Below are 25,905 nucleotides of genomic sequence, written 5' to 3' on the forward strand. Positions count from 1 at the left end.
CTTAAGCCTGGCTGCTGACATTCTGAGAGCCAGGAAGGTCAGCTCATGGTTGACTATGCATCCTTTCACTAGGTCTCATTTTCAGTTTGTTACTTGGCCTTCAGCTCCAACCCATATCTCCTCTGGCTCAGTTTCTTCAGAAACTAGTTCTCTCCTTGAGAATTAGACTTCTCTGCATCTTAAGTAGATCCCTTCAACCAACAGTCTTATTTTGAATCTCATGTCTCACTGTTGTTGTCTTCCTGACCCCTGGCACCGTCTGCTTGGCAACCCCCTCCATATGCTTTTAGTTGTCAGTTTCCTTTATTTGCTAAGTTAACCTCTTTCCGTTTTCTAGCACATTTGTTGTCTTCTGCTGTTTGCCCACATGTTCTTTTGTTCTTAGTGTCTCAAGCTGTTTTTATTCATTTATTGTCATTTTAGTGGGCTCTAAAGGGGAGCGATAAATGAAGTGTTTTGAATCTTTGTATGTAACAGGTAGATCAGTAAACATAGGTCTGTTTCCTCCGTGTGCCAGGAAAGGACACTTGATAATCACTTTCTCTGTCTTGCAATAGGAGAATTCACAGTAGTATTTCTCATTCTTTTAGTGTAAAGGTAGATTTAATTGTTTTCTCAGATGTAAATTCTAACATTGTGTCCTTTTATTCTCAATATAATAAGCCTACAGCAAAAAAAGAGAGAAATTAAGATACACTGTTTTCAAACCATATTTTAGACATTAAGTAGTCAGCCAAAATGAGTGAAGTTTTTAAAAATTTACTATTATCATTTTTAAACTTTGAAATGTATTCTGATACATTAAACTCTACAAGGACCAGTTCTTTACTGTGATACCTTCAGCGCCTGCAACAGTGTCTGCGTATGTAATAGCCGCTCATGAGATAATTTGTTGACTAAAATTATATGTGAAATTTGCTTACATTTTTAAAATATCAAGAGAAAGGTTTTGCTCTATTAGAGATGACTTTTACTTTTTTTTTCCAACTCCTAAAATCACTTAATTAATTGAAATATTTGTCCCAAAGTAAATAGAATAAAATTGTAGTCAGTTACTGACTGCAGGGCAGCTGAGTTCATAATTTTCTCCTGGGAACATCACTTACTGAAACCAAGACAGAATTGAGGGAGTGATATTCTCTGGTTTTCATCCCGAGTATTCATCCCCTGAAACCAGCACTGTGCATTTGTTCCCTTAGTGCCAGGGCGCCTCTGCCTGCCTCTGAGACTTGTCTGTCATCTCACCCTTGTGTTCCATGAACATACACAGTCTTGTCCTTGTTGAAGGCTTTGAGTTTGCTGTTTTAACCTGGAATATCTTAAATTTTTGCATGGCTTTAGTACCTGTGTAAATTGAGTCCCCTCCCAGTTCCAAAGTGTACTTAGTGTTATCTGCTTTTCCCCCCTCCTTTTCCCCATATTATTATTTGAAATAATCTTACTATTTGTTTATTGTAGGCTTCCTCTCATGTTTATAAAGTTTTCATGCATGAGGCAGTGAACTCTTGTTTCTTTATTTCTACCATTTTATTCTTAACATCTTGAGTAGTCTCAGGCACGTAACGGTATTTGGCACTCAGTGGGCATTTGGTAATTACTTGTTGAATGGGTAGATAAATTGTGCAGAGTATTTTCATATGTCATCCCATTTATTCAAATATATGTAAAACTTCAGTTTTTATTTTACCCAAAGTGTATATTTGTGCTTTTATTTAATAACAGAAGATACAGCCAGCTAAAGAAGTTAATAGCATTCCTATCATTCTAATCAGCTTTGTGAACCAGTAAAATGTTCAGCTGGTAAAAAATCTGCCTGCACCAGAAATTGAATCTACATCTGTATTGGCAGGCGGATTCTTTTAAAAAAAAAAAAAAGAATCCGCTTGCAATGCAGGAGACCCTGGATTGATTCCTGATCGTGAAGATCCTCTGGAGAAGGAATGGGCTACCCACTCCAGTATTCTTGGGCTTCCCTGATGGCTCGGCCGGTGAAGAATCCACCTGCAATGCAGGAGACCTGGGTTCGATCCCTGGGTTGGGAAGATCCCCTGGAGAAGGGAACAGCTGCCCACTCCAGTATTCTGGCCTGGAGAGTTCATGGACTGTATAGTTCATGGACTGTATAGTTCATGGGGTCACAAAGAGTCGGACATGACTGAGTGACTTTCACAAAATGAGACCCATAAAAACACCCCAAGTCATACAAGCTGTTACAGACCATGCTGCTGTAAAAGACCCAAATACACAGTGGTTCCCCAAATTGCAAGCTTATTTCTCTCATAAGCCACCAGTGGTAGAGAGGAGTCATAAATGCTTTTTTATGACTGCACAGACACAAAAGGTACTGCGCCCCAGGGTTAAACCCTGTGACTTTTTAATGATAAGCTGCTTTTTTCCCAGGGATTATCCAGCACCCTGGGTTTCTTCTGTCTTTGTCTTTACCCTTCCACAGTGTGTTGCTCTTGTCTGCATGGCCAGGTCTGGGTCACATCTGTGCTTGCTTCTTGTGAGGTAGCCAGAAAGAGGAAGACAGGGAGCTTTTTTTAAGGATGTGACATGGGAATTTTACACTTATATCCCATTGTTCAGAGCTTGGTCACATGGCCTTAGGAGAGCCCAAGAAATGTAATCTCTACTTTCCTGTTAAAACTGTGTGCATGGTTTTGCTAGGGGTATGGGTGAGGGGCCGTGGGGAGTACCAGGGTGTTCTGTTACTAAGCAAAGTGGAAATGGCCACTTGCAGGGTCATTGAGTTTGTTATAGCTCATCATTCTTAGCAGTGTTACTCAGTGCTGTCTCCTTAGTTCAGTGCTCTTTCCTTCCTACCTACCTCATCTGCACCTTTAACATTAGATATTTTCTTCAAGGCATAAAAAAGTTCAAAAATGTTACTGTAATTTTCACTGTCAGATAAAATGTTGATTATTTGCAGAACAGAATAGGTTCTAGAGGAGTAACAGTTAACAATCTTTTAAAAATTAAACTTTTAAAAGTTAAAATAAAATTAAATCTCTTTAAAACTAGAACTTTTGGTTGTGTCTTGTTTGAAGTGGGGTTGAGTAGGCCTACATCTCATTTTTAAGAGGTGTGACTTCATCTTTCCCAGTCACGAATGCCCTGTATAGCTTGGTTAGAATTGGGCAGATTATCTTTCTGTTTTAGTAAGGGTTTGAGGGAAATATGCCAACTTAGATCTTGGTTTTCATGCTGGTTAGTTAGGAAGAAGCCAGTGTGCCTCCGCCCCTGCCGCCCCTAGCCGTTATAGGTGGCTTCATAGTTTTAGGACTCAGTTATATGTGAAATGAGGTCAGATAGATAATATTAGATCTATACAGTGGAATATGAAGTGCTGTCTCCTGGAGGCAGGAACCAGAAGGGTGGTTGGTTCCCTGAAAGGCTTTGCAGCCCATTAGAAAGAGACCCAGAGAGGAGAGCACTTCCTTTTTTTGCTATGATGTATGAGAATGTATCTGGAGTTGCTGTATTTCACTCAATCCCTTCCTTTTCATCTTCTGTTTTGAAATATTTTAAGCCCACAAAGAAGCTGAAAAATAAATTTGATAACCATTCTTTATTTATATTCACGAATTACATTTTGCCACATTTGGTTTATCTATACCTGCATTCTGGCCCCTAAATTTTTTTGAAAGTAAATTAGAAAGCATGATGCTTTACTCCTAAATAACTCAGCTTTTATCTCTTAAGAACAGGAATATTCTCTTACAACCACAATACCATTATGTTACCCTAAAAATTTAGCAGAAATTTATTCAGAAATGCTCTCTATTACACAGTCCATTTTTAAACTTTCCCAACTGACTTAAAAATCATCCTTAAATTTTTTTTTGTTTTCAATTCAGGATCCAGTCAAAACATTTGGTTAATTTTGAAGAGTCAAGGCCTATTATAAAATACCTCATTTTCTGGATTTCACCAATTGTTTCCCATAGTGAAATCCATGCTAAACATTTCTGGCCAGATCACTTGGTCATGTAGTATATGCTAAATCTTGCCCAAAAAAAGGCTGTTTCCCTCTTTTGTATCAATAAGTGAATCATTGATGGCCCTTGCCTGAGGCAGTTATTACATTGGTGGATGCAGAACAGTAAGTGAAGTGCTAAAGTGTTTGAAAATCCTGTTTGACTCAAAATATACCACCTAGAAATCTGATCAGATCAGATAGAGGGTTTAACCCTGGGGCGCAGTACCTTTCCTGTCTGTGCAGGATGCTGCGTGTGTAGGTTAGGTCCTGTGCAGCAGCGCGGTGGCCTTGTGTTAACTTACGGCATTTGTGTTAAGTCCCTTCTTAATTATGTTTTCCACATATTCATCAGACAAAGAAACTGAATTCCGTTTGTCCAGTACCAGAGTATCAGATCTGAAAATTCGTTGATGTCTGATAGAAGGTTTCTTTTTTTTTTTTTTTTTTTTTTTTTAATATTTTTCATGTGGACCATTTTTACAGCCTTTATTGAATTTGTTACAATATTGTTTCTGTGTTTTTTATTTTTTTGGCTTTTTGGCCGTGAGGCATGTGGGATCTTGGCTCCCTGACCAGGGATTGAACCTGCACTATCTGCATCGGAAGGCAAGGTCTTAAACCACTGGATTGCCGGGACGTACCTTGAGTTTTTGTTGGTTCTCTTCCTATTCTCTCTGTTAGTTTTGTAAGCAAATAGGGCAAATAAATTGTCTTCATGGGAATGAGGATAGGGTAAGAGGAATAATATGGTATAGGAAAATCTTTTTTTGTTAAACCAAAAATGGATATTTTGGTTTGTGAGTTAGAATACTGTTGGTGTTTTGACTGAACCTGGGCAAATTTCAGGAGATGGTGAGGGACGGGGAGGCCTGGCATGCTGCAGTTCATACGAGGTTGCATGGGGTTGCACAGAGTCAGACACGACTGAGGGGACTAGACAGCAACATCTGTCTTCTAAGGATTGTGTGTCCATCCCATAGTGCTCGGTGCCCCCTGCTGGACACAGTGGCAGGGACGTCTTTACAGCCCTCTTCTGATTAGTTCATCCCACTGAGCAGCTGTGTGTTGTGATTCCTTAAAGATATTGTTAAAGTGTTACTTTGCTTACTAAGTTTTCTAATTTGTGTCCCACTCTTTGCAACCCCTCTTGGAATTCTCCAGGCCAGAATGCTGGAGTGGGTAGCCATTCCCTTCTCCAGGGGATCTTCCCAACCCAGGTGTTGAACCCAGGTCTCCCACATTGCAGGTGGATTCTTTACCATCCGAGCCGCCAGGGAAGCCCAGGAACACTGGAGTAGGTAGCCTATGCCTTCACCAGTGGATCTTCCTGACCCAGGAATCGAACCAGTGTCTCCTGCATTGCAGGTGGATTCTTTCTTTACCAGCTGGGCTACCAGAGAAGTTAAGTTTTCTACTTAGTCACATCTTAAGCTGAACTAAGTTTGGTGACACTGCATTTTTTTAGAAATCAGCAAAATTTAGTTACTTAAATTGCCATAGAATAAGTCTGGGAAATGGTATAGATTGAAATCTTTGTTTTATCCAACAACAGAATTGAATTATATGACTTGGAAAATCAACAAGCATTTCTTGTTGTATTTATCAAAACAAGAGTCTTTGAAAGAGTGTGTAAAGTGCTTTAGTTAAACAAATAGCTGTGTTGACACCCAGTGGAGGAAGATGATCTAAGCTCATGTGTTAACAGACAGACAGACACACTGAAATGACCAACAAGCATAATGGGGAGAGTGCAGTCTCCTTGGAAACCCTGGAAGTGCCGTAACAAAATGAAAAGAATTTTGTCAGGAAACAGTGCAAATGAGAAAGAGAGTGAGGAAAGTTCTTACTGGCCGCTTTGGGTGCGTTTATGTGGTTGAGAGGTTCTCCTGTGGTGTGCGCTACAGGAACCTACTTCAAGCAGCTAAAGCTAGAATTGAAAGTTGTTCATGGGGCAGTTGGTTAGTGAGATGTTTTGTACTTAAGCTGGGTTAAAAGCTGAATGGTAAATTTGAAAAGTGATCAAATGCTGAGCCCAGAAATAAAATGGAGTAAACCTTGTTTAACTGGTGTCCTTACATTGGTCGTATCTGGAAGCCAACTACTTGGATATATTAGCTGATCAGACATACCCCCTGCGTTCTGTTTTGTTTATTTAATAAATAGTACTCACACACACAAAAAAAACAACAGTGATACAGACTGGTTCTTACCAAGGAGAATGTGACAAGTGGAGAGGGGTTGGCTCCCTGTGGCTGTAGGAGAGAGACTAACTGTGAAGCACAGTGTTGAAACTCCCTGCTCTGAGGCCACCACCTTGGCTTTGTAATCCTGCTTCCTGACTGCACATGACTGGGTTGAGCAGCTGACTGAGGATAAAGTGTGGCAGATAGCTTCTAAGGTGGCCCAGTGACCCTGCCTCCTGGTGCTCATGTCCTGTGTGTTATTCCCTCCCCTGAGAATGGCTGGACGTAGTGACTTGCTTCCACAAGTGTGGCAAAAGTGATGGGATGTCACCTTCAAGGTTAGGTTACGAAAAGGCTTTGGGTTCCACGTTGGACTGCTGCTCATTTGCTCTGAGGGAAACCATCTCCCATTTTGTGAGCTTCCCTGTGGAGCTTGTGCAGCAAGGAGCTGGTGTTTCTGGCCAGCAGCCAGTGAAGACCTGATGCCTTGCCAGCAGCCGTGTGCATGAGCTTGGTTTACAAGCCACTCCTCCTTCCACTAGCCTGCATCAAGCTTTGAGATGACCGAGACCCTGGCTGACACATTGCTGCCTTTTGAGAGATCCTGAGCCACATGCGCACCCCTCAGCACACCCAGGTTCTTGATGCCAGTTTGTTGTTTTAAACTGCTAAATTTGAGGGTAATTTGTCAGGCAGCAATTGTGAGCTATCAATAATATAGGAAGTAACCATGTAAACATCTCCCCATGCTTAAAGATTTTAACTTGGTTTTCTGAATGTTTTTTGACTGAACCCAGTACAGTTACCAGTGTTGCATAAACGTAGACCTTTCTCTTTAAAGTTAAATACATGAAAAGATAGACATAGACTCAGTCTAAGAGAAAGTGACATATTTATTGCAAGAAATAAGAGAAAATGTTGAAATTTAAAGAAAAACTAGTTAGTATTCTCAAGGAGACTCATGAGCATTTGAAGAAGTAACAGAGAGCAGAAAAAGTTCTTTGGTGAAATATGTGATTCTTAACTATTGACTCTTCGGAGGCAGGGAGGTAAGTGCAGGGCTCTAGAAATATTCTTGCAACTCGGGAAATAAGATGAATAATGTGGACACAAATATAAGAAACACAAATAATAGATTTCTGTTTAGAATGAGAGTTCAAAGTGAAAAGTCAGAACAGATCAAAAGGATTCAGGGAACATACTTTGCATTTATTGAGCACTTAGTGTATACCCTGTGTTGGGCAAGTTGAAACTCATTTAAAATTGTCTACACAGCTTCCACGTGGTAGGATCTGTTGATATTACCCTTTTACAGATAACTGAAGTGCATACCAAGAAAATAAGTGGGATCCACACCTAGAAATAGCCTAGTGGATTTCTAAATTTTAGGATGTGGAAATAAATAATTCAAGTATTGAGACAGGAAGGAAGGTATATCAGGTAGACATCGAGTTTGTCTTCTGTATGCTAGAATTGTTCAGTTAGTGGTAGCCACTAGCCTCATGCAGCTGTTAAATTTAATTCATTTTATTCCCTCAGTTTTGCTCCTCTCAGTTCAAGTACTCAGTAAATAGCTACGGGTGGCTGGTGGTCACCATGTTGAACAGTGCAGAATAGAACATTTCTTGATCAGAAAGCCTTGTTGAACTATGCAGGAGTACCTTGTTGAACATGGTCATGCCATTTTCCCATGGGACTTAACAAAGAGATGTATTCATAAGGGGCAATGACAAAGGAGAGCAGTGTAGCCTTAGGTTAATTTAGCTTGTGTTTCATAGTCCAAAACAGAATTGTGAAAAGCTAGACTGTAGCATTTTGCCTGATTAAAAACTTGGGGGGCCCTTTTCTGGTTCCCTCCTTTAATCCAAATCTGCCTACTCAGTGGCTTTATTGAAAGGTATAAGATCAAAAAGAAGAGAGTGCTGAAGCTCAAGGGAGCAGCTAGGCCTCTGACGTGAAAATGCTCTCTTCCTCGCTTTTGCTGTGTTGGTGAAACACAGTGGAGTGGCATCGAGAGAACTTAAGAGGAAAGCTGTGTAACCCAAGAATCTTTGGTTGGTGAGACTGTCCTTCACATAGGGCAACAAAATAGCATTTTTCAGGCTTGTAGTGACTCAAAGTGTATCACTCAAGTGCTTTTCTTGGGGGAAAAAAACACCACTCTCAGTGCACCCAGCCCCCTGAGAAATCAGCCTCTCAGGAACATGGTGAGTCAGTTTCAGTGTTTGCTTAACCCTCTGGTTCCCAGAATAACCCAAGACATAGATTGAATAAAAGTAAGGGGATATCTTCATCCATGTCAGACATAAAGAGGACGCCCTCTGTAAACCACATTTCAGTCTGTCAGAGCACTGATTTCAACCTTGCCAGCTTAGCGCCAGAGCTGCTTCTCCTGACAACTGTAGAATAAAGCCACAGAAAATGACTTGTATTTTAAGGATGCCCATCCACTGAAATCAAGATTGGAATCAAGCTGGAATCAAGATTGCCAGGAGAAATACCAATAACCTCAGATATGCAGATGACACCACCCTTATGGCAGAAAGTGAAGAAGAACTGAGGAACCTCTTGATGAAAGAGGAGAGTGAAAAAGTTGGCTTAAAGCTCAACGTTCAGAAAACTAAGATCATGGCATCTGGTCCCATCACTTCATGGCAAATAGATGGGGAAACAGTGGCTGACTTTATTTTACTGGGCTCCAAAATCACTGCAGATGGTGATTGCAGCCATGAAATTAAAAGACGCTTACTCCTTGGAAGGAAAGTTATGACCAACCTAGACAGCATATTGAAAAGCAGAGACAGTACTTGGTCAACAAAGGTCCATCCAGTCAAGGCTATGGTTTTTCCAGTAGTCATGTATGGATGTGAGAGTTGGACTGTAAAGAAAGCTGAACACCGAAGAATTGATGCTTTTGAACTGTGGTGTTGGAGAAGACTCTTGAGAGTCCCTTGGACTGCAAGGAGATCCAACCAGTCCATCCTAAAGGAAATCAGTCCTGAATATTCATTGGAAGGACTGATGCTCAAGCTGAAACTCCAATACTTTGGCCACCTGATTCGAAGAACTGACTCATTGGAAAAGACCCTGATGCTGGGAAAGATTGAGGGCAGGAGGAGAAGGGGACGACAGAGGATGAGACTGTTGGATGACATCACTGACTCAATGGACATGGGTTTGGGTGACTCCAGGAGTTGGTGATGGACAGGGAGGCCTGGCGTGCTGCAGTTCATGGGGTCGCAAAGAGTTGGACACGACTGAGTGACTGAACTGAACTGAATCCACTGAAACCACTTTTGTTGAAATCACCCCAAAAATCTGCATGTCACCAAATCAAAGTTTAATTTCGCAGCCTTTGCTTGATTTCTGTGCACTTTGGGACACAGTTCATCACTGTCTCCTTTATTTATTTATGACTGCAGCATGCGGGATCTTAGTTCCCCAACCAGGGATCAAACCTGTGCCCTCTGCAGTGTCAGCGTGGAGTCCTAACCACTGGACCACTAGGGAAGTCCCTATTACTGCCTCCCTTTAGAAAGATTCTCTTTCCTGGCTTCTAGAAACGTCTCCTTACCGCACCAGTAGCACCTGGGTATTCTTTCCTATCTGCTTTCTCCTTTTCAGCTAATTGTGGGAGAGCCTGAAGGCTTAGTCCTGAGGCCAAACCTCTTGTTTTCTTATCTGTACTTGTTCACTAGGAAATCACATTTAGTCCTTAAATGCCTCTATTAATTGATGATACGCTAATTTATATCTGCTCTTCCTTCCCTAAACTGTCAAATCTGTCTAGCTTCCTAGATGACATTTCCACTTATGTGTCTGGTCGAAATCAACACCACAGATGGAAAATGGAATTCTGGGCTCCTTTCTTAATCCAAAGCTGCTCATTTCCTGGTATGTGTCTCCTCAGTAAATGGCACTGGCTGTTCCATTGAATGTGGTACTAAAACCTTGGAATCATCCTTTGACACCTCTTTTGAGACCTCAGCAAGTTTTGCAGTGCTGTCTTCAGAATGTATTCCGAATTCATCCATTTCTTTGGCTGCCACCTGCCTTCAGACCATCATTATCTCTTGCTTAGGCTACTGCAATAACTTAAGAACCAGATAAGGGTTTTAAAACAAATTTAAAACTCTTTAGTAGCTTCTTATCACTGTTATGACAAAGTCTTAGTCCTCCCTTGGCTTATAGGCTGAATATGGTTTGTCATCTGTTAAATGTGCCATCTCTCCTCCACCTTGTTCTGCATTAGTCTTATCAACTCATTTCTACTTAGGTCCTCTGCTTGTAATGCTTTCCTTATAAGTTAGGATGAGTGATTCCCTGTTCATTTTGGTTTCTACCTAAGTCGTCTCAGAGAGGCTTTCTCTTACTACCCTACTGTGTTTGTCTAGTACTTAGCACTGCCAAATAAGCATTATATTTATCTTTAATTTGTATAATATACCCCCATCTCTAGAATCTGTGGTCCATGAGACTGGGGATCTTTTGAGATGTCTTATGAACTCCTGTATCCCTAGCACTTAGAAATGCTGGCATAACCTGGAGTGTCCAACATAATTGTTTAAACGGTATAGTAGAAACAATGATTACAGTGTAAATACAGTTGAAAAGAAGGTCAGGGAATTATCACCTTGCGCAGACTAATGTAGAACTGAGAAGAAAAAGATTTAAGACAGGAAAAATGAGCAAAAAGAATGTTCTGAGCTAATTTTTTTTTTTTAAATAACATGATGTATCCCTTTTGGTTCAAGAGTTTTCATGAAATTATTCTTGACATAATCTTTAACTTAGCTAATGGAACTTAGCTTTTTTTCTTTTACCTGAAGTTGGACCTACGAGTTGGGTTGTTGTTGTTTAGTTGCTAAGTCGTGTCCCAACTCTTTGCGACCTCATGGACTGTAACCTGCGAGACTGATCTCTGTCCAAGGGATTTCCCAGGCACAAATTGGGGTGGGTTGCCATTTCCTCTTTTTCAGGGGACCTGCCACATAGATGCTGTTAAATAATAACCTGCTGCTGCTGCTGCTGCTAAGTCACTTCAGTCGTGTCCGACTCTGTGTGATCCCATAGACGGCAGCCCACCAGGCTCCGCCGTCTCTGGGGTTCTCCAGGATTCTCCAGGCAAGAACACTGGAGTGGGTTGCCATTTCCTTCTCCAATGCATGAAAGTGAAAAGTGAAAGTGAAGTCGCTCAGTCGTGTCTGACCGTCAGCAACCCCATGGACTGCAGCCTTCCAGGCTGCTCTGTCCATGGGGTTTTCCAGGCAAGAGTACTGGAGTGGGGTGCCATTGCCTTCTCCAAAATAATGCCTAATGTAAGGTAAAATATCTGTCCACTAATGATAGTAAGTATTAATACATTCATCCAGCTTGAGGAGCTGGACATTGTGCTTGCTTTCATCTTCGGTTTTCCACACGTTAGCAGTGATCAAGCCTTGCTTTATATACTTCATAAATAGATTTTAAAGTCTGTAGACTTCTGTCCCCTCTTTTGCCTCCATGCTTTAGTTTCTTCATCTCTTAAATGGATATATTAATATAACCAGCTTCAGAGGTTTGTTGTGAAGATGAAATACTTAACATAAACTGAATTTCAAATGTTGGCTACTTTTGATAACATAGTTACTGTGCTAATACTGATTCACTTGGGTCCTAGTCATCACATAGCAGGATTTCTGGAATGACCCTGGGTTTGTCTCCAGACTGCCCCCTGCTTACTCTTCTCCTAATTCCCAGGCTGCTTCAGCCGTGAGTAATCTAAGGTGCATATCTACCCAGTGGGCTTCCTTTTGTCATTGGAATAAAGTCTATAATATTTTTTTCTATCGTAAAGTTCTCTTAACTTCTTTCTCTAAAATATTCTGCCTCTTTATACCCAGTCTGTAGGGAGCTGAAGGAATCCTGTCAGAAAACACATTTGCTTTGGTTGTGAGTCTGCTAAGACCTGTCCAGTGAAGTGCTTCCTGATTCTTGTAAATGGCTGTAATAATCCTAGTTTGTAAAGATTTTAGAGAGATATTAGCAACCAGATAACCATTCTGGTTGTAAAAGTATCTTAATACATGCGAAGATGCAGGAGCTTTGTGCAGTACTGCTTGTTTGTATGATCTCCACGAGAAACTATTTACAGTCTATTTTGATAAGGCAGCTTAATGAGATGATTTGTTTAGTGGACTTAATTATGACTTCTTTAAAAGTTGGTGAACATCTAATGAATATGATAACTAGGTTTAGAATGGTCAATTTAGAGCTCTTCTTTCAGACATTGTATGTAACATTGATACACCCAGGGCTTGTTTGTTAAGATCACCCTTGTAGACTAAATGTATTAGCAACTGTGTATCTTTCTGTTCTTTGTTGCAGGAGGGTATGGTTCCATTCCATTTTATCCAAACATGATATCAGATTATCCAGGAACAAGTTAAAAAGAAGGGAGACTGGTTCCAGAACACATCTCTGGAAATTACCCTATGGATCCTGACTCTCATGGCAACATTACAGTGTAGGTTCTGTGTGAACATCGACAGCCAGTGGTCTTTGTGGAGCTTATCTCATAACATGTTCTGGGTCACTGAGTCAGAGGCTGGGGAAAGGCTTATAGGCCACTAGCACTTTACATTGTTCTTGGAAATGATGGTGTAAGTGAGGGGGTATTTGGGCCGAGAGATAGGAGTACAAGATCCTGTTCTCGGTCAGTTGTGCTTCAGCCTGAGGCCTCCTAAGTTCTGCAGAGAAGCAGCAAGCCAGGCAGTTGCAGGACTTTGTTCCTAGCTTGGGCTTTAGCCTCAGGCTCCTGGGAGCTACGCTGGACCATTTGGAGAACTTTTTTACTTAGGCTAAGATTCAGCAGAATAGTCTAGAAACGAATAAGGCTAAATGCTTGTTTCTGCTTCATGCAACAAAGCCCAGATCCCAGCCCATGTCTTTTTTTTTTTCCCAAGCAGTGTGCCTACTATGTGCCTCATACAAGGCTTATTTCCTTGCATTTGCTGCTTGTTTAGCCCTAAAAGCAACTCTGAGGTAGATCTTTTTAAGATGAGGAAGCTAAGTCTTTAAGGTGCTGTTACTTCCTCAGGGTAAGGAAGGGTATGGACAGGAGAAGTAGTGATTTGACAGTGGGGAAATGACCAGTCTGGCTTCTGGTCATCTGCTGCCCAAGTTCCCTGTAGATGTGGCCCCAAGGATGGGGTGCAGGTGTGCTAAGTTAACAATCCCTCAGTCCTTGGAGGTGGGTTCTTGAATGCGGCTGGGAGCAGCCTCCTCTCCCCTCTGTGCTAATGTTCTCTGCTGGAGGGAGGAGGTGGTGCACTGGCTGCAGCAGTGAAAGTCACGTGTCAGCAGGAGTGCTCACAGCCTTTCAGATGACAGTGATCTGCCCTAGTCAGTGCCAAGCAGGAAAGAGGAGTCAGGAAGGGATAGAGGAAGAAATGGTTGGGGTCTGCTCACCCCAGGAGCAGGTAAGCAGGTCATGGCATACTCAGCCCTGAGAAGCAAGCAGTTCCTAAGGGGATGGCACGAACTTAGCTTTCCCTTCGGAGTGCTGAAATAAAATGTTCTTAAGTTTTGAACACATCAAATTTGTGGGAGGAGTGTCCTGACCTTGAGGGGAAAATGTAATAAGAACTTTGAGCTCCCTCTAGAGGTCAACAGAGATAAATGAACATCATAGTAGTGTGAAGGGAAATAACTAGACTTAAAGCTTGCCAGCCCTTTATCAGGAAACTAGCATTTTATGGCTGCATTATCCAACAAAGTATACTTTCTTATACTGGGGAGGAATTAGTTACCTTTGGGAAGAAATCTGGGTGAATTATATTCTAGTTAGCTATGTGGGGGCCAATCCTGAAGTCCAGTGTTTGCCACATAGGTTGTATTAAATGAATAGAGGAGAAAAGATTGTAAAAATTAGTAATGTTTCCAAACAAGATAACATGCTTCTTAATGAGAGCTCTAATTGTTGAAACAAACTGGATCAAATGAGAATTCATTTCTGTGCTGTTAACGTGCCAGAATGTTTGACAGCAGGCCCATGACTATAACAGAGAGTAGTTTGCTGCTGTGTTTTAACCCCATCTCCCCAACATCTGAAAAAAAAAAAGCAGTGAGTACCGAAAGATTAGAATTAAGAAATCCAAGTGTGTTGGCTAACACACACAGCTTCTTAACTTCTAGAACCTCAGCTGGCCAAATGAGAATCTGTTCCAGGATGTAAATCTTTGTTATGTCGTTGCTAAGTCGTGTCTGACTCGTTGGCGACCCCATGGACTATAGCCTGCCAGGCTCCTCTGTCCATGGGATTTCCCAGGCAAGAATAGTGGAGTGGGTTTCCATGCCCTCCTCTAGGGGATCCTCCCGACCCAGGGATTGAATCCGTGTCTCCTGGATTGGCAGATGGATTCTTGACTGCTGTGCCACTGGGCCATGTAGAAATCTTAGTCACGGTCAGTTATTCCAAGGATGAGAGTTAGTTATGGTGCTAATCTTTCTTTTAGTTATTCCTTTTGTTTTCAGTATGTTTATACTTCAGAATTGAGAGTTCAGTTCTTAAAATTTAGTATGTAACTACAGAATGAAAGAGTTAGAAGTCATTTTTAATTTGTGGTAATATTAAGACTATCTGAAAGTTTACATTAAAAAGAGTATTCCAAAGTTTCTCAAAAAGCAGAATAGGAAAATGTCAAAGGGACCCAGGAACCAACCTGAAAAGAGTTCTCAGTGGCCAAATCTGGAACAGTTTGAGCAGCACAATAAATTACATACTATTAGATTATAACCCAAAGTATGACATTGCTGCTGCTAAGTCGCTTCAGTCGTGTCCGACTCTGTGCGACCCCATGGATGGCAGCCCCCCCACACTCCCCCGTCCCTGGGATTCTCCAGGAAAGAATACTGGAGTGGGTTGCTATTTCCTTCTCCAATGCATGAAAGTGAAAAGTGAAAGTGAAATTGCTCAGTCGTGTCCAACTCTTAGCGACCCCATGGACTGCAGCCTTCCAGGCTCCTCCATCCATGGGATTTTCCAGGCAAGAGTACCGGAGTGGGGTGCCATTGCCTTCTCCGAAGTATGACATTAATACCTGTAAATTCCTACTGATAAATGATTGGTTGGATAAATAAATGAGGGGGAAGAGACAAATTTCCCAGACAAAAGAATTCTAGATAATTTAGCTGCTCCCCCTCAAATAGATGGAGCTTAGTTAATGCATATGCACTCAGTTCCTTTAGTTATTTCCTTCTGGAGTACCTTAAGAGGGTGAAGTGACTGGTGGAGAAACTTAGCAAACCATACCTTGGCCAGATGATCTAGATTATCATCAGTAAGTCATGCTGGTAGGATGTCCCCTTGCTATGATGTGATAAAAATGGTATCTCATCTCTGTGATCTCTCTGCCAGTAAGCCCCATAATTGCAGCCTGGCCTTGAGGAAAACACATTGCAATCACACTTGACATACTTGCTGCAGAGTACCTGACTAGTACTCTTCAGAACTGTCAAAGTCATCAAAAATAAGAAAGGGCTGATAAATTGTCACAGACCATAAGAAGCTAATTGCAGTATCCTGGAGCTGAAAAAGAACACTAGGGAAAATCTAATGAAATCTGAACTAAAGTGTGTACTTTAGTTAATAATCATATTCAAGTGTCAATTCCTTAGTTTGTGACAAATGTAGCAGAGTAATGTAAGATATAAACAGTGGGAGAAACCACCTGAGAGTAGATGGGAACTCTGTACTGTCTTTGCAAGTCTTCTGTAGATCCAAAATTATGCTAAAATAAACTTACAGAAGCCAAAAAGATCCAGCTCATTTAACTCTTGTGTTATTCAGCTTTTGTTCTGTGACATTGGAAAAATGGGGAACTTTGCTGCTTTGTGTATATGTATTAAGCTGTCTGTGACTTTGTGTAAAAGTGAGGAAGATGCCATTTCCTGAAGTTGTGTGATGACAGATGACACGAGAATTTCTGGTGCTTCCCTGCGGCAGCAGTGGCTCATGTTGAGCAGAGCAGCTTCATTGTCTGGGTTCATTCCTGTTTCATCATCGAGTAGCTTAGAACTAACTGGAAGTAAATCACTATTGTTAATTAGTTCCACATTAAAGAAGAAATGAGTCTGGGATCAATTTTTGTCCGTGTGTGATCTTCAGTAGAGATACATGGTCCTGGGTAGAGCTATGCAGCTTTTGCAGAAGGGTTGTCCTTTCAGTCTTTAATTTCATATATTAGATGTTTATGCATCCTAATAAAAGCTTGTTATTTTCCTCCAGCCATTATTCTGTTTTCTTCCTTCCTTAAATATGTTGAGTTTAAGTGTCAGAGTACATGCTCTGACATTCTCTGATGAGATCATCTATCCATATTTCTTTGCAGATAAGAAATCTGAAGTTCATAAAGATTAATTGACTTACTCATAGTCAAATTATTACTTAATAGCAGAACTGAGACTGTTTCCCCAGGTATCTTGTTGCTCTTGCTCTTCATGGTTAATGAAGAGCCAGAGCTTGTAGTGAATGTGGAGGAGGATTAGAGCAAAATGTGAAAGGATATTGGCAGAGTAAGAACATTTGATGTTTCTCGTATGTTCTTTAACATTTTAAACAATTTATAAAAGCATTTGTGACTATACATTAAAAAATTTGGGGGGATTATTTCAGTAGGATGACTTCTGGAACTGATCACGTTCCAAAGGAATGAATGTTTTGTGGCTTCTGATATAAATTATGGAATAGTTTTCTACAGTAATAATTTATACTTTTGTCTACAATGTAGGCAGGTAACCTACATTGTAGATAAAAGTATAAAGTGACTGAGCACACAGAGCAAATACCAACCTTGTAAATAATTTGTATTTTCCCTCTAGGAGATAGAAAATGGTGTCTTATTAAAAAATGTATTTAATTTAATTTGACTGGCTGTTTCCTTGGGTTTTACTAGTATTCCTCTTCTGTGAATTGTTTTGCTGCATTGTAAGAACTGTTTCTAAAAATACAAGTGTTTTTCCTAGTCTATTTAGCTTCTATTTATTTATGTAAAAATCACATTTTTCTTTTATTACACTTGTAGATTGTAATCTTCCAGTGTAGCTCTACCTCACCAGAATTCTAATGTGAATTAATGCTTTTTTAAGAAACTTTTCCCTGATGGGGCACATAGGGAAGGGCTGAAGGAACTAGGAGAGGAAGGAAGGTATTTCAGGCAAGGTAGACAGCATATCCAGGGTAAGGAAGAGGTAGTGAGGCTGGGTGTAAGTATATATGTGGGAGGTGTAAACATGAGCTTCACTGGAGAATGTGGTGAGTGCTGTGGTCCTCAGAAGTACGTTGGTATGCTTAAGGAAGGGTTCATATTATGGAGGAGATGGAATGCCGCTCAGTACTTCACAGATCTTGCTGTAATCCTTAGAGGGCCTTGAAGGTTTTGGAGCAGGAAAGCATTTTGTAACCTGTAAGTAAAACAGAAGAAACACATTTTGGCATGTCTGAGATTCCAGGATTTTGTTGTTTTCTTATGGTATAATTTACATCCTGTGAAATTTATCCTTTATGTACAGTTCTTCAACTTAGTCAACATAAAAAGCAGTTCTGTCACTCCAAAGAGTTCCATGTCCCCTTGAAGTCGGTGTCTACCCTCCCTCTATCCCTCTGCTGCTGCTAAGTCACTTCAGTCGTGTCCGACTCTGTGCGACCCCATAGATGGCAGCCCACCAGGCTCCTCTGTCCACAGGATTCTCCAGGCAAGAACACTGGAGTGGGTTGCCATTTCCTTCTCCAATGCATGAAAGTGAAAAGTGAAAGTGAAGTCGCTCAGTCGTGTCTGACTCTTGAGTGACCCCATGGACTGCAGCCGACCAGGCTCCTCCGTCCATGGGATTTTCCAGGCAAGAGTACTGGAGTGGGGTGCCACTGCCTTCTCTGCTCTATCCCTCTAGTTGTACCCTTTCCAGAATGTCAGATAAATGGAATCATATCGTGTGCAACCTTTTGAATCTGGCTTCTTTTCGTTAGCATGATGTGTTTTGAATTTTATTCATGTTACTGCTTGTATCTATAATTTGTTCCTTTTTGTTGTGGAGTGGTACTTCATTGTATGGATATATGCCACATATTGTTTATTCATTCACCAGTTGAGAAACAGTTGGGTTGTGTCCAGTTTTTGGTGATTACAAATAAAGTTGCTGTAAGCATTTGCATTCAGAATTTTGTATGAATGGTAGTTTTCATTTGACTTGGTGTAAATATCTAGTGATTGCTGGGTTGCATTGTGTTTGGCAGTGCTGAAAAACTTGTTTCTTCCCACAAAGAGGATTGCATTCCTACCAGCTATATGGGAGGGTTGCAATTCCTCAATACCAGCACCAGCCATTGTCAGTTTTTAAATAAAAGTTGTCATTTGAATACTGTGTAATGCTAACCTCACTACTGTTTTTTACTTTGTAGAGATTAGTCCGTTCGTTTCTATGTTACTGTTACGTGAATGAGAAAATGTATCTGTACCTGGTCTCCTATCTAAGCTCTGGTCACCAATTCTATAATGCTCTGATGGATTTGTTTATGTTGCACCAATAGGATAAAGCATGATTTGTAACTTTTAAAATATATATATTATAGATAACATTTTTTCTCAGTACAATAGATTTTTTTTTTTGTACTGAGGACGGCAAGTACATGTGGACAAACTTTGGAAGGGTATGCTTCACTGAAATTCTCTCAGAAGTGGGGTTAAGAGTGAATGATTATCTTTTTTCTTTCTTTCTTTCTTTTTTTTTTAACAAAGTAGTAATGTGTGTGATCAAAAAAAAGTAAATTTTAATTGTAATTCCATTACTGAAATTGATCTTATATATGAATACATCTGATATGTATTTTGCAGTTTGCGTGTTTGCTAAAATATTGTTCATTTATTACTTTATGGTTGTTACTCCTTGTGGTGGGATTTCAGGTTTTTTATTTCAGTTTTTATGTTAGTTTTATAGTGATCCTTGTATCTCTTTTTTTAAAAAAGAACAGTACTATCTTAAATATTTATATACTTGTGTTCCTGTAAATCTTTAAAAATAATTTTATTGCAGTACTGATTTTTGTCCTTGCCCTTAGAGTTTTAAGGTTACTAAGTAGTTGATTAGAACCAGTAGTTACTTATCAGTAGCTAATTTTATTGTGCTTAGACAATGTGGTCTTTAGAATTCCTTAAGGGACTCTATCAGTAAATGTGAGTTTTTTAAATCGCAAAGCTCATTTGAAGAAATAACATATTTTGTATTGGTATAAATTCTGTATGTGTATCAGTTACATTTTTCATGTGTCTGTCCCTTCTTTTCCCTGCTTCCCTGCCTCCTGCCCCACCTATTTTTAATCTGTCAGGCATGGAAAATGATTTATCCAGCTTCTGGACAATTATTGTTAACTCTTCTACTCCTGGTAACCCTGAAATATATAAAGTAACAATCTTTGAGCATAAAGATTTATGACCGTTACATCTTCACCATACCTTTTATCAAATAAATATAAACATAATATAAACTCTTGTCCTATTGAATTCTTTTTTTATCTAATTTTACCAATGAGTGAAGGCATTATTGGCATTTACTAATCATAGGCTTTGGAGAAGGCAATGGCACCCCACTCCAGTACTTTTGCCTGGAAAATCCCATGGATGGAGGAGCCTGGTGGGCTGCAGTCCATGGGGTCGCGCAGAGTCGGACACGACTGAGCGACTTCCCTTTCACTTTTCACTTTCATGCATTGGAGAAGGAAATGGCAACCCACTCCAGTATTCTTGCCTGGAAAATCCCATGGACAAAGGAGTCTGAGGGACTATACAGCCCATGGTGTCGCAAGAGTCAGATACAAATTATTGATTAAACCATTGTCAACCAGGCTTCTCTGGCTGAGTGGGATCTCTGTTTATTTTGAGACCTTGTAAGCTTCCTGATAGTTCTTTTGTAGGCCTTGTGGAGTGTTACACCATTACGTGTGTGCGTGCGTGCGTGCTCAGTTGCTTCAGTCGTGTCCAGTTCTTTGTGACCCCATGGACTGTAGCCTGCCAGGCTCCTCTGTCCAAGGGATTCTCCAGGCAAGAATACTGGAGTGGGTTGCCATGCCCTCCTATCCTCAGATCAGTATTAAACCCTTTAAAGATTCTAAGTGATTTCTGTAGATCCCTTTAACTTTCTCTCTGTTCATTTTCTAGTCATTCCCAGCTAGAGGTTGAATCCAGATTGTCTTGCTTCCCCATGGCCAGAAGCAGAAGACCAATTACAGATTTTTAATTTTGATTTTTCTCTTTCACTTCAACCTTTTGAAGTGCTAAAAGTTGCTTCATGTTTTCACTGGGTACTTTTTGGAGACAGTTTATGCAGGTAGCCTTAATGTTCTTTGTTAATGTTTGTTTTTACTGAAATATAACAAAAAGGAAAGAAGACTGATTACCTTGGTAGAGTTTTATAGGTAATTAAGTACTGTTTGCAGAAAGGTAAGATTCAGCATAGCCAACCTGCTAATAAGCTCGTTTTCTTCCAGACCTGAAAGTTTCATGATACCTAGAAGGCCATGCTGGCAGCAGCTCTTGCAGCAAGTCTTTGCTGACACTTACTTTCCCCCCAGAGCAGTCCCTTTTGAGATAATATTCAGAATGTAGAATTTTAAGAAGCAGAGGTTATTCCTAGAATTTTTGTGAACCTCATGTTTTTCTGTGTGAATATTTCGAACCTCTTGTCTTGAGATTTATGCTGTCTCGTGATGCATAAGGCAAATGTGCCTGAATTTTTAGAACTATTTACTGTAACAATGTTTATAGTATTTTCTGAGTTTTAACCTTTTAAATTTTCTTCTCTGTAGCTTGGCTTTAAAAACTAGTCCTATTGAGGGAATTGAGCACAGTGCCCTGCAAGCAGTGTATAAATAGGAGCTGCTTTTATAGGGGCTTTTACTACTGATGTCTCAGTGACAGCACAGTGAGAGTGAAGTAAAGTTTTTGTGAGCAGGTAAATTTGCAAGATAAGTTACAGTTTGCATTGTTTTCTGGGTGGAGTAAAGATAAAGTTGAATTTAGGATTAAGTAAAATGTTTCTGATCTGACAATTTTACTGAAAGAACACTGCACATTCCTGTTTCATTTATATATATATATTTAACAATAAAAATTCCAAGTCAGCAAAAATTAAAAAACAGAGAGCAAGCCTATTGATAAAAATAACAGAATCAGGTGTGTCAGCAGTCAACGGATGCTTTGTTAACTGTTTCAGGTGAACCTTTGGGGACTGTATAGCAGAAGGTTAAATATACGTGTGAGCAGTTTCTTCCAGTTGATTTCCTCCCCCTTTATTTTTAAAATAAAGGGAGCTTCTTTATATATTTACTCAGTCTTTATGTCTTAGAATTCATTTTATAATGCTTACAATATTCCTTCTTTGGTTCTTTTAAACATTTACTAAATCTTTTCTTGGTTAGCTGTTTACCTGTTTTAATAACATTTTGCTTATAAACCTCTTTAAAGGGTACAATTTAGACTCTGGCTCACCCAGCCCCTGGAGTATAGCAGGTGCTGGAAAAATGCTTAGTTTTATTGTAGGGCCAGACCAGTAATTGTAATGAGATCATTAGTAAATAGTGTAAAGTTGATGTAGTTTGACCTTAAATGTTTTTTTGAACACAGGCACTTTGGCAGTGAAAAAGAAGCAGTAAACTGAACACTTATATTATTTATTTATTCATCATCCAGTGGCTTACAGGATTTTATGCTGCCTCCTTATATGTAATGATTGTTCACACCTGCTAAATTTGAATCCTGGCTTTGACACTTGACAGAGGTGTGAAAGGCAAGTTACTTAATGCCTCAGTGCTTTTGTACACCCTCCTATTAATTGAAAGTGATGTCTCTATCGTAGTGGCATTATAAGGATTAAATGAGACTATATATATAAATGCTCATTTAGTACAGTGCTTGGCATATTATAGTTGAATCTTTCTGTAGATAGAGTGTGCTTTGACACTGGTTATTCAGGTCTCTGTCCCCACATAAATCATATTTGTTCTTTTAATGTTAATATTCATTTATTCTTGCTCAGAGAATCCAAAGGACAGAGGAGCCTGGAGGGCTACAGTTCATGGGGTCACAAAGAGTTGGACACGACTGAAGCGACTTAGCACAGCATTCAGTCGTATTAATATACTTGAACTGTGGTTGACAAGCATCTTCTATAAAGGACCAGGTAGTACATATTTTCAGTCTGTCTCAACTATTCAGCCCTGCTGTTGTCAATTGAAAGCAGCCAAAGACAATATATAAACAAATGGGCATGGCTGGGTTCCAATAAGACATTCTTTACAAAAATAGCTGGCGGGCCATAATTTTCAAACCTAGGTACTAGAGAATGCTTTTATATCTCCTCATTATTGGATGTTTGAAATACGTTCGTCTTATTTCATTATAGGCACATCTCACATATTCAGGATGTGGCTCTAGATGACTGCAGTAAATAGAGTCACATGAATTGTTCGGTTTCCCAGCACATATAAAAGTTGTTTACACTGTACTGTAGTCTCTTAAGTGTGAGATAGAATTATGTCCCCAAAAATGTACATATCTTAGTTGGAAAATGCTTTATTGCTAAAAAAAAAATGCTAACTACCATCTGAGTCTTCAGCGAATTGTAGTCTTTTTGCAATATAATATTTATGACCACTGATCACAGATCACTGTTAAAAGCATAATAATGAAAATGTTCGGCATATTGAGAGAATTGCCAAAATGAGAGACAGAGATATTAAGTGAGCAAATGCTGTTGGAAAAGTAGCTTTGATAGACTTTGTCTACACAGGATTGCCTCCAATTTGTTAAAAACACAGTATCTATGAAGCACAGTAAAGGGAAGTACAATAAATGAAGTATGCCTCTGTATAGGTAATTCACCGATAACCATGTTGGTGCTAATTTTAATTGGTTTCTTTCAGATAATGTGTTTGAACTGTAGTCCTCAAGTGGAATTATAAAATCACTGAGTAACCCATAAAGTGTCTTACAGTGCAAGAGTTGACGTATTTAGAGAATGTCAGAGCTAATAATAATTTGAACACTTAATATATAGTAATTATTGTTAATTTCTACCATTTATGCATATATATTGTCTATTAATTTTCCATCATTAGATTTTTATGTTGAGTGAGTTGTATTTTTTAACCATTGGCTGTCTGTGTCCTTTTCCACTGATTAGAGTACATAAGAAATAGAGAAGGTGAGTAACAAGGGAAGGGTGTGGTGTGCCTGATGAAGTAAAGATAGACCAGAAATAGCATTGTCGTCCCCCCCACCACCACCACCACTTAACCATTCTTGCCCCCAAAAGAAAGCAGTCATATCATCTTCTTAGGATGAAACCTGGATGCTGATGGTTTAGGAAAAAAGGGTTGAAGAAATTGAGTTCCATTTTATATAACACATTATAAATTTATTGGTTTTTATTAATACTATGTAGAATTTCACATCAAAGGTCGAGAACACTGGTTAAGTTTTCTTGCCAGCAGTCAGATTGTGCCTTTCAAACCCCGTGTTTAAGGTGCCTAGAATGCTGTGTGTTGACTGGATGCACAGTAGAGGGTCCTTGACTGATGTTCTCATCCAGAGTCCTTCCTTTTCATTAACTGTATTTGAATGTTCTTTTATATGATATTAAACAGGTACTTTTTTTTCATTGTGAAAAAGCATTTGTACTAGTCATAGGAAGGATTCTTATGAATCCTTTATGAGAACAGACATAATTGATGTGTTATACTGGACCCTGCCTCGAGTTCAGTAACGTGACTCTAACGGTGAGGTTAGTGTCTTTGCCTTTTTAAAGTATGTGATAGTTATTTTAATCTCAAGAGTAAAGTGTTAGCAAGTTTTCAAGGCTTTCATTAATACTTTGTTTTAAAAATAGTGTCCAGGAATCCAAATTTTCATGAAGTGCATTCATATTTTCAGCCTGCTCCTTGAGGTAACAATCTGGGTGTGTGCGTACACAGTAGTTTTATTTTACCTGTTTAAAGTTTACTGTTTAAAGGTTCAGGATTCTCTTAGCTTCAGCATTCTTGTCTTTTAAAAGTCAGTGTCCACTCTGTAATGTTTTAGACCTAGACTCTCCACTACTGTAGCCCCTAGCCATATATGGCTAAAGTTAAAAATTCAGGAGCCACACGTGGCTCGTAGTTACTGTACTGAACAGCACAGATATAGGACCCCTCTATGGTAACAGATTTCTGCTGAATAGTGCTATTGTGCAAACAGTGCTATTCCTGCAGTCATCTACTGTGTAATTTTTTTTTTAATTGTATAGAAATCAGAGCAATAAAGAATATTTTCTAGGAGCAGGGTTATTGTTATTTTCAAAAACATGAGATAGCAGTATTTGACCAGTCTCATCTGGGTGTCACTACTCACGAAATGGGAGCACTGTTTCTAGAGCCATGCTTCCTTATCTTTTCCACATTGTGGCCTACTTGAGAGCAGAAATGTTTCTATGGCACTCTGAGGTCAAGTGTGGGCTCCAGGCTGGAAGTCTTAGGTTTGGGTGGTTGCAAACCCATATCCCCTTCCTGGCATACTAGTGTGCTGCAGAGAGGCACATACAGCTCAAAGTTCAGTTTCATAGTGTACTCCTTAATGGATTCCTGGATAAAATTTCTCTTGGACTGTAAAGCAGGATTTGATTTTATTCTCCCTGTTACTCATCCTTTTTATATGTCATTTTCCCAAGAAGACCTTGTGAGATCTAGGCATTTTACAACTGAGAACAACTTTGAAAGCATTCATGTACTTGGAGATTTAATAGGTGCTTATGTACTTAGTGGCTCTCTCACTTCATGTATGGATGGCCAAGCCTACAGAAGTCATGGTGTGTCATTTCTCCTTTATTTGATGGGAAGGAGGAAGGAACACCATGACATGTACCTATTTAATTTCGCCATACAAGTCATGAAAATAATTTACCTATCTGAGATATGACCATATTAAATACATGCAGTAAAAAAATTATAGTGAGGAAGCCATGAATCTGCATACCTCTCCCCCAGATAAAATTCCACTATACTATTCACCTAAGCATCAGTGGCTTAGTTAGCTATTTCTAAAATGTTATGTTTGTTCATTGGCTTTTGGCAAGATAAATAGTCACAAAGCAGTAGTGCCTTAAAAATAGCTGAAATGAGAACTTATTTGCCTTTCTCTCTGTATTTCCCACCCTCAAGGATTTAATGTGGGTTGACTTTTATGGTGTAAATCTTTGGCTCTTGTCGTTTCCTGACAGTCAGCCTCTCGCTTTAGGTCAGTTGTTTCTAGGGTTCCTCAGCCAGTATGACTTCCTGTTACTCCATTGAGTGAACTGGAGAATGAATCTGGATTTTGGTATAAAGTGTGAGCATTTCACCAAGCCAAGAGTATATCCTGGAGTCCAGAGGTCAGGAGTTTTTGGTATAGCATGAATTTTTAGCCAAATTAACTAATGCTTCAGTTCATGGGAAATACAGAGTATGAATGCTGTAGGGAAAACTGGCTGAGTTGGATTTAAAAGAACAGGAGAACGTTTGCATCTCCAAAGTGGTGCTTGTCTGAGGGATTTGAATTTAAAGATAATTTTTACTATGTATAGGGGTTTTTTCCCCCCTTATTCCCTGATTTTATAATCTGACCTACAAGTAACATGCAGCCATTTGCTCTGTCAAATAGTTAGCCCCTGCTTATTTTCTCTCTGTAACTGTACTATAAT

At 39.7% G+C, this 25,905-nt stretch overlaps 1 protein-coding gene across 3 annotated transcripts in view; it reads left to right on the forward strand.

The window, feature by feature from the left end:
• PPP2R2A (protein phosphatase 2 regulatory subunit Balpha) overlaps window positions 1–25,905 on the forward strand; it is an 80,552-nt gene that overhangs the window by 22,647 nt on the left and 32,000 nt on the right. Inside the window, exon 1 of one of the 3 annotated variants that reach the window (XM_006057334.3) lies at window positions 12,640–12,670. The exons of 1 other annotated variant lie outside the window; for it this stretch is intronic. In XM_006057334.3, the coding sequence (XP_006057396.1) occupies window positions 12,655–12,670 (16 nt within the window). In that variant the 5' untranslated portion in view covers window positions 12,640–12,654. Of the gene's footprint in view, window positions 1–12,639; window positions 12,671–21,633; window positions 22,375–25,905 lie in introns of those variants that run through there. One more of the 3 variants, XM_025281885.2, reaches the window with a different exon arrangement.

This window comes from Bubalus bubalis, chromosome 3, assembly GCF_019923935.1.
Source record: "Bubalus bubalis isolate 160015118507 breed Murrah chromosome 3, NDDB_SH_1, whole genome shotgun sequence".
NCBI lineage: Eukaryota > Metazoa > Chordata > Mammalia > Artiodactyla > Bovidae > Bubalus > Bubalus bubalis.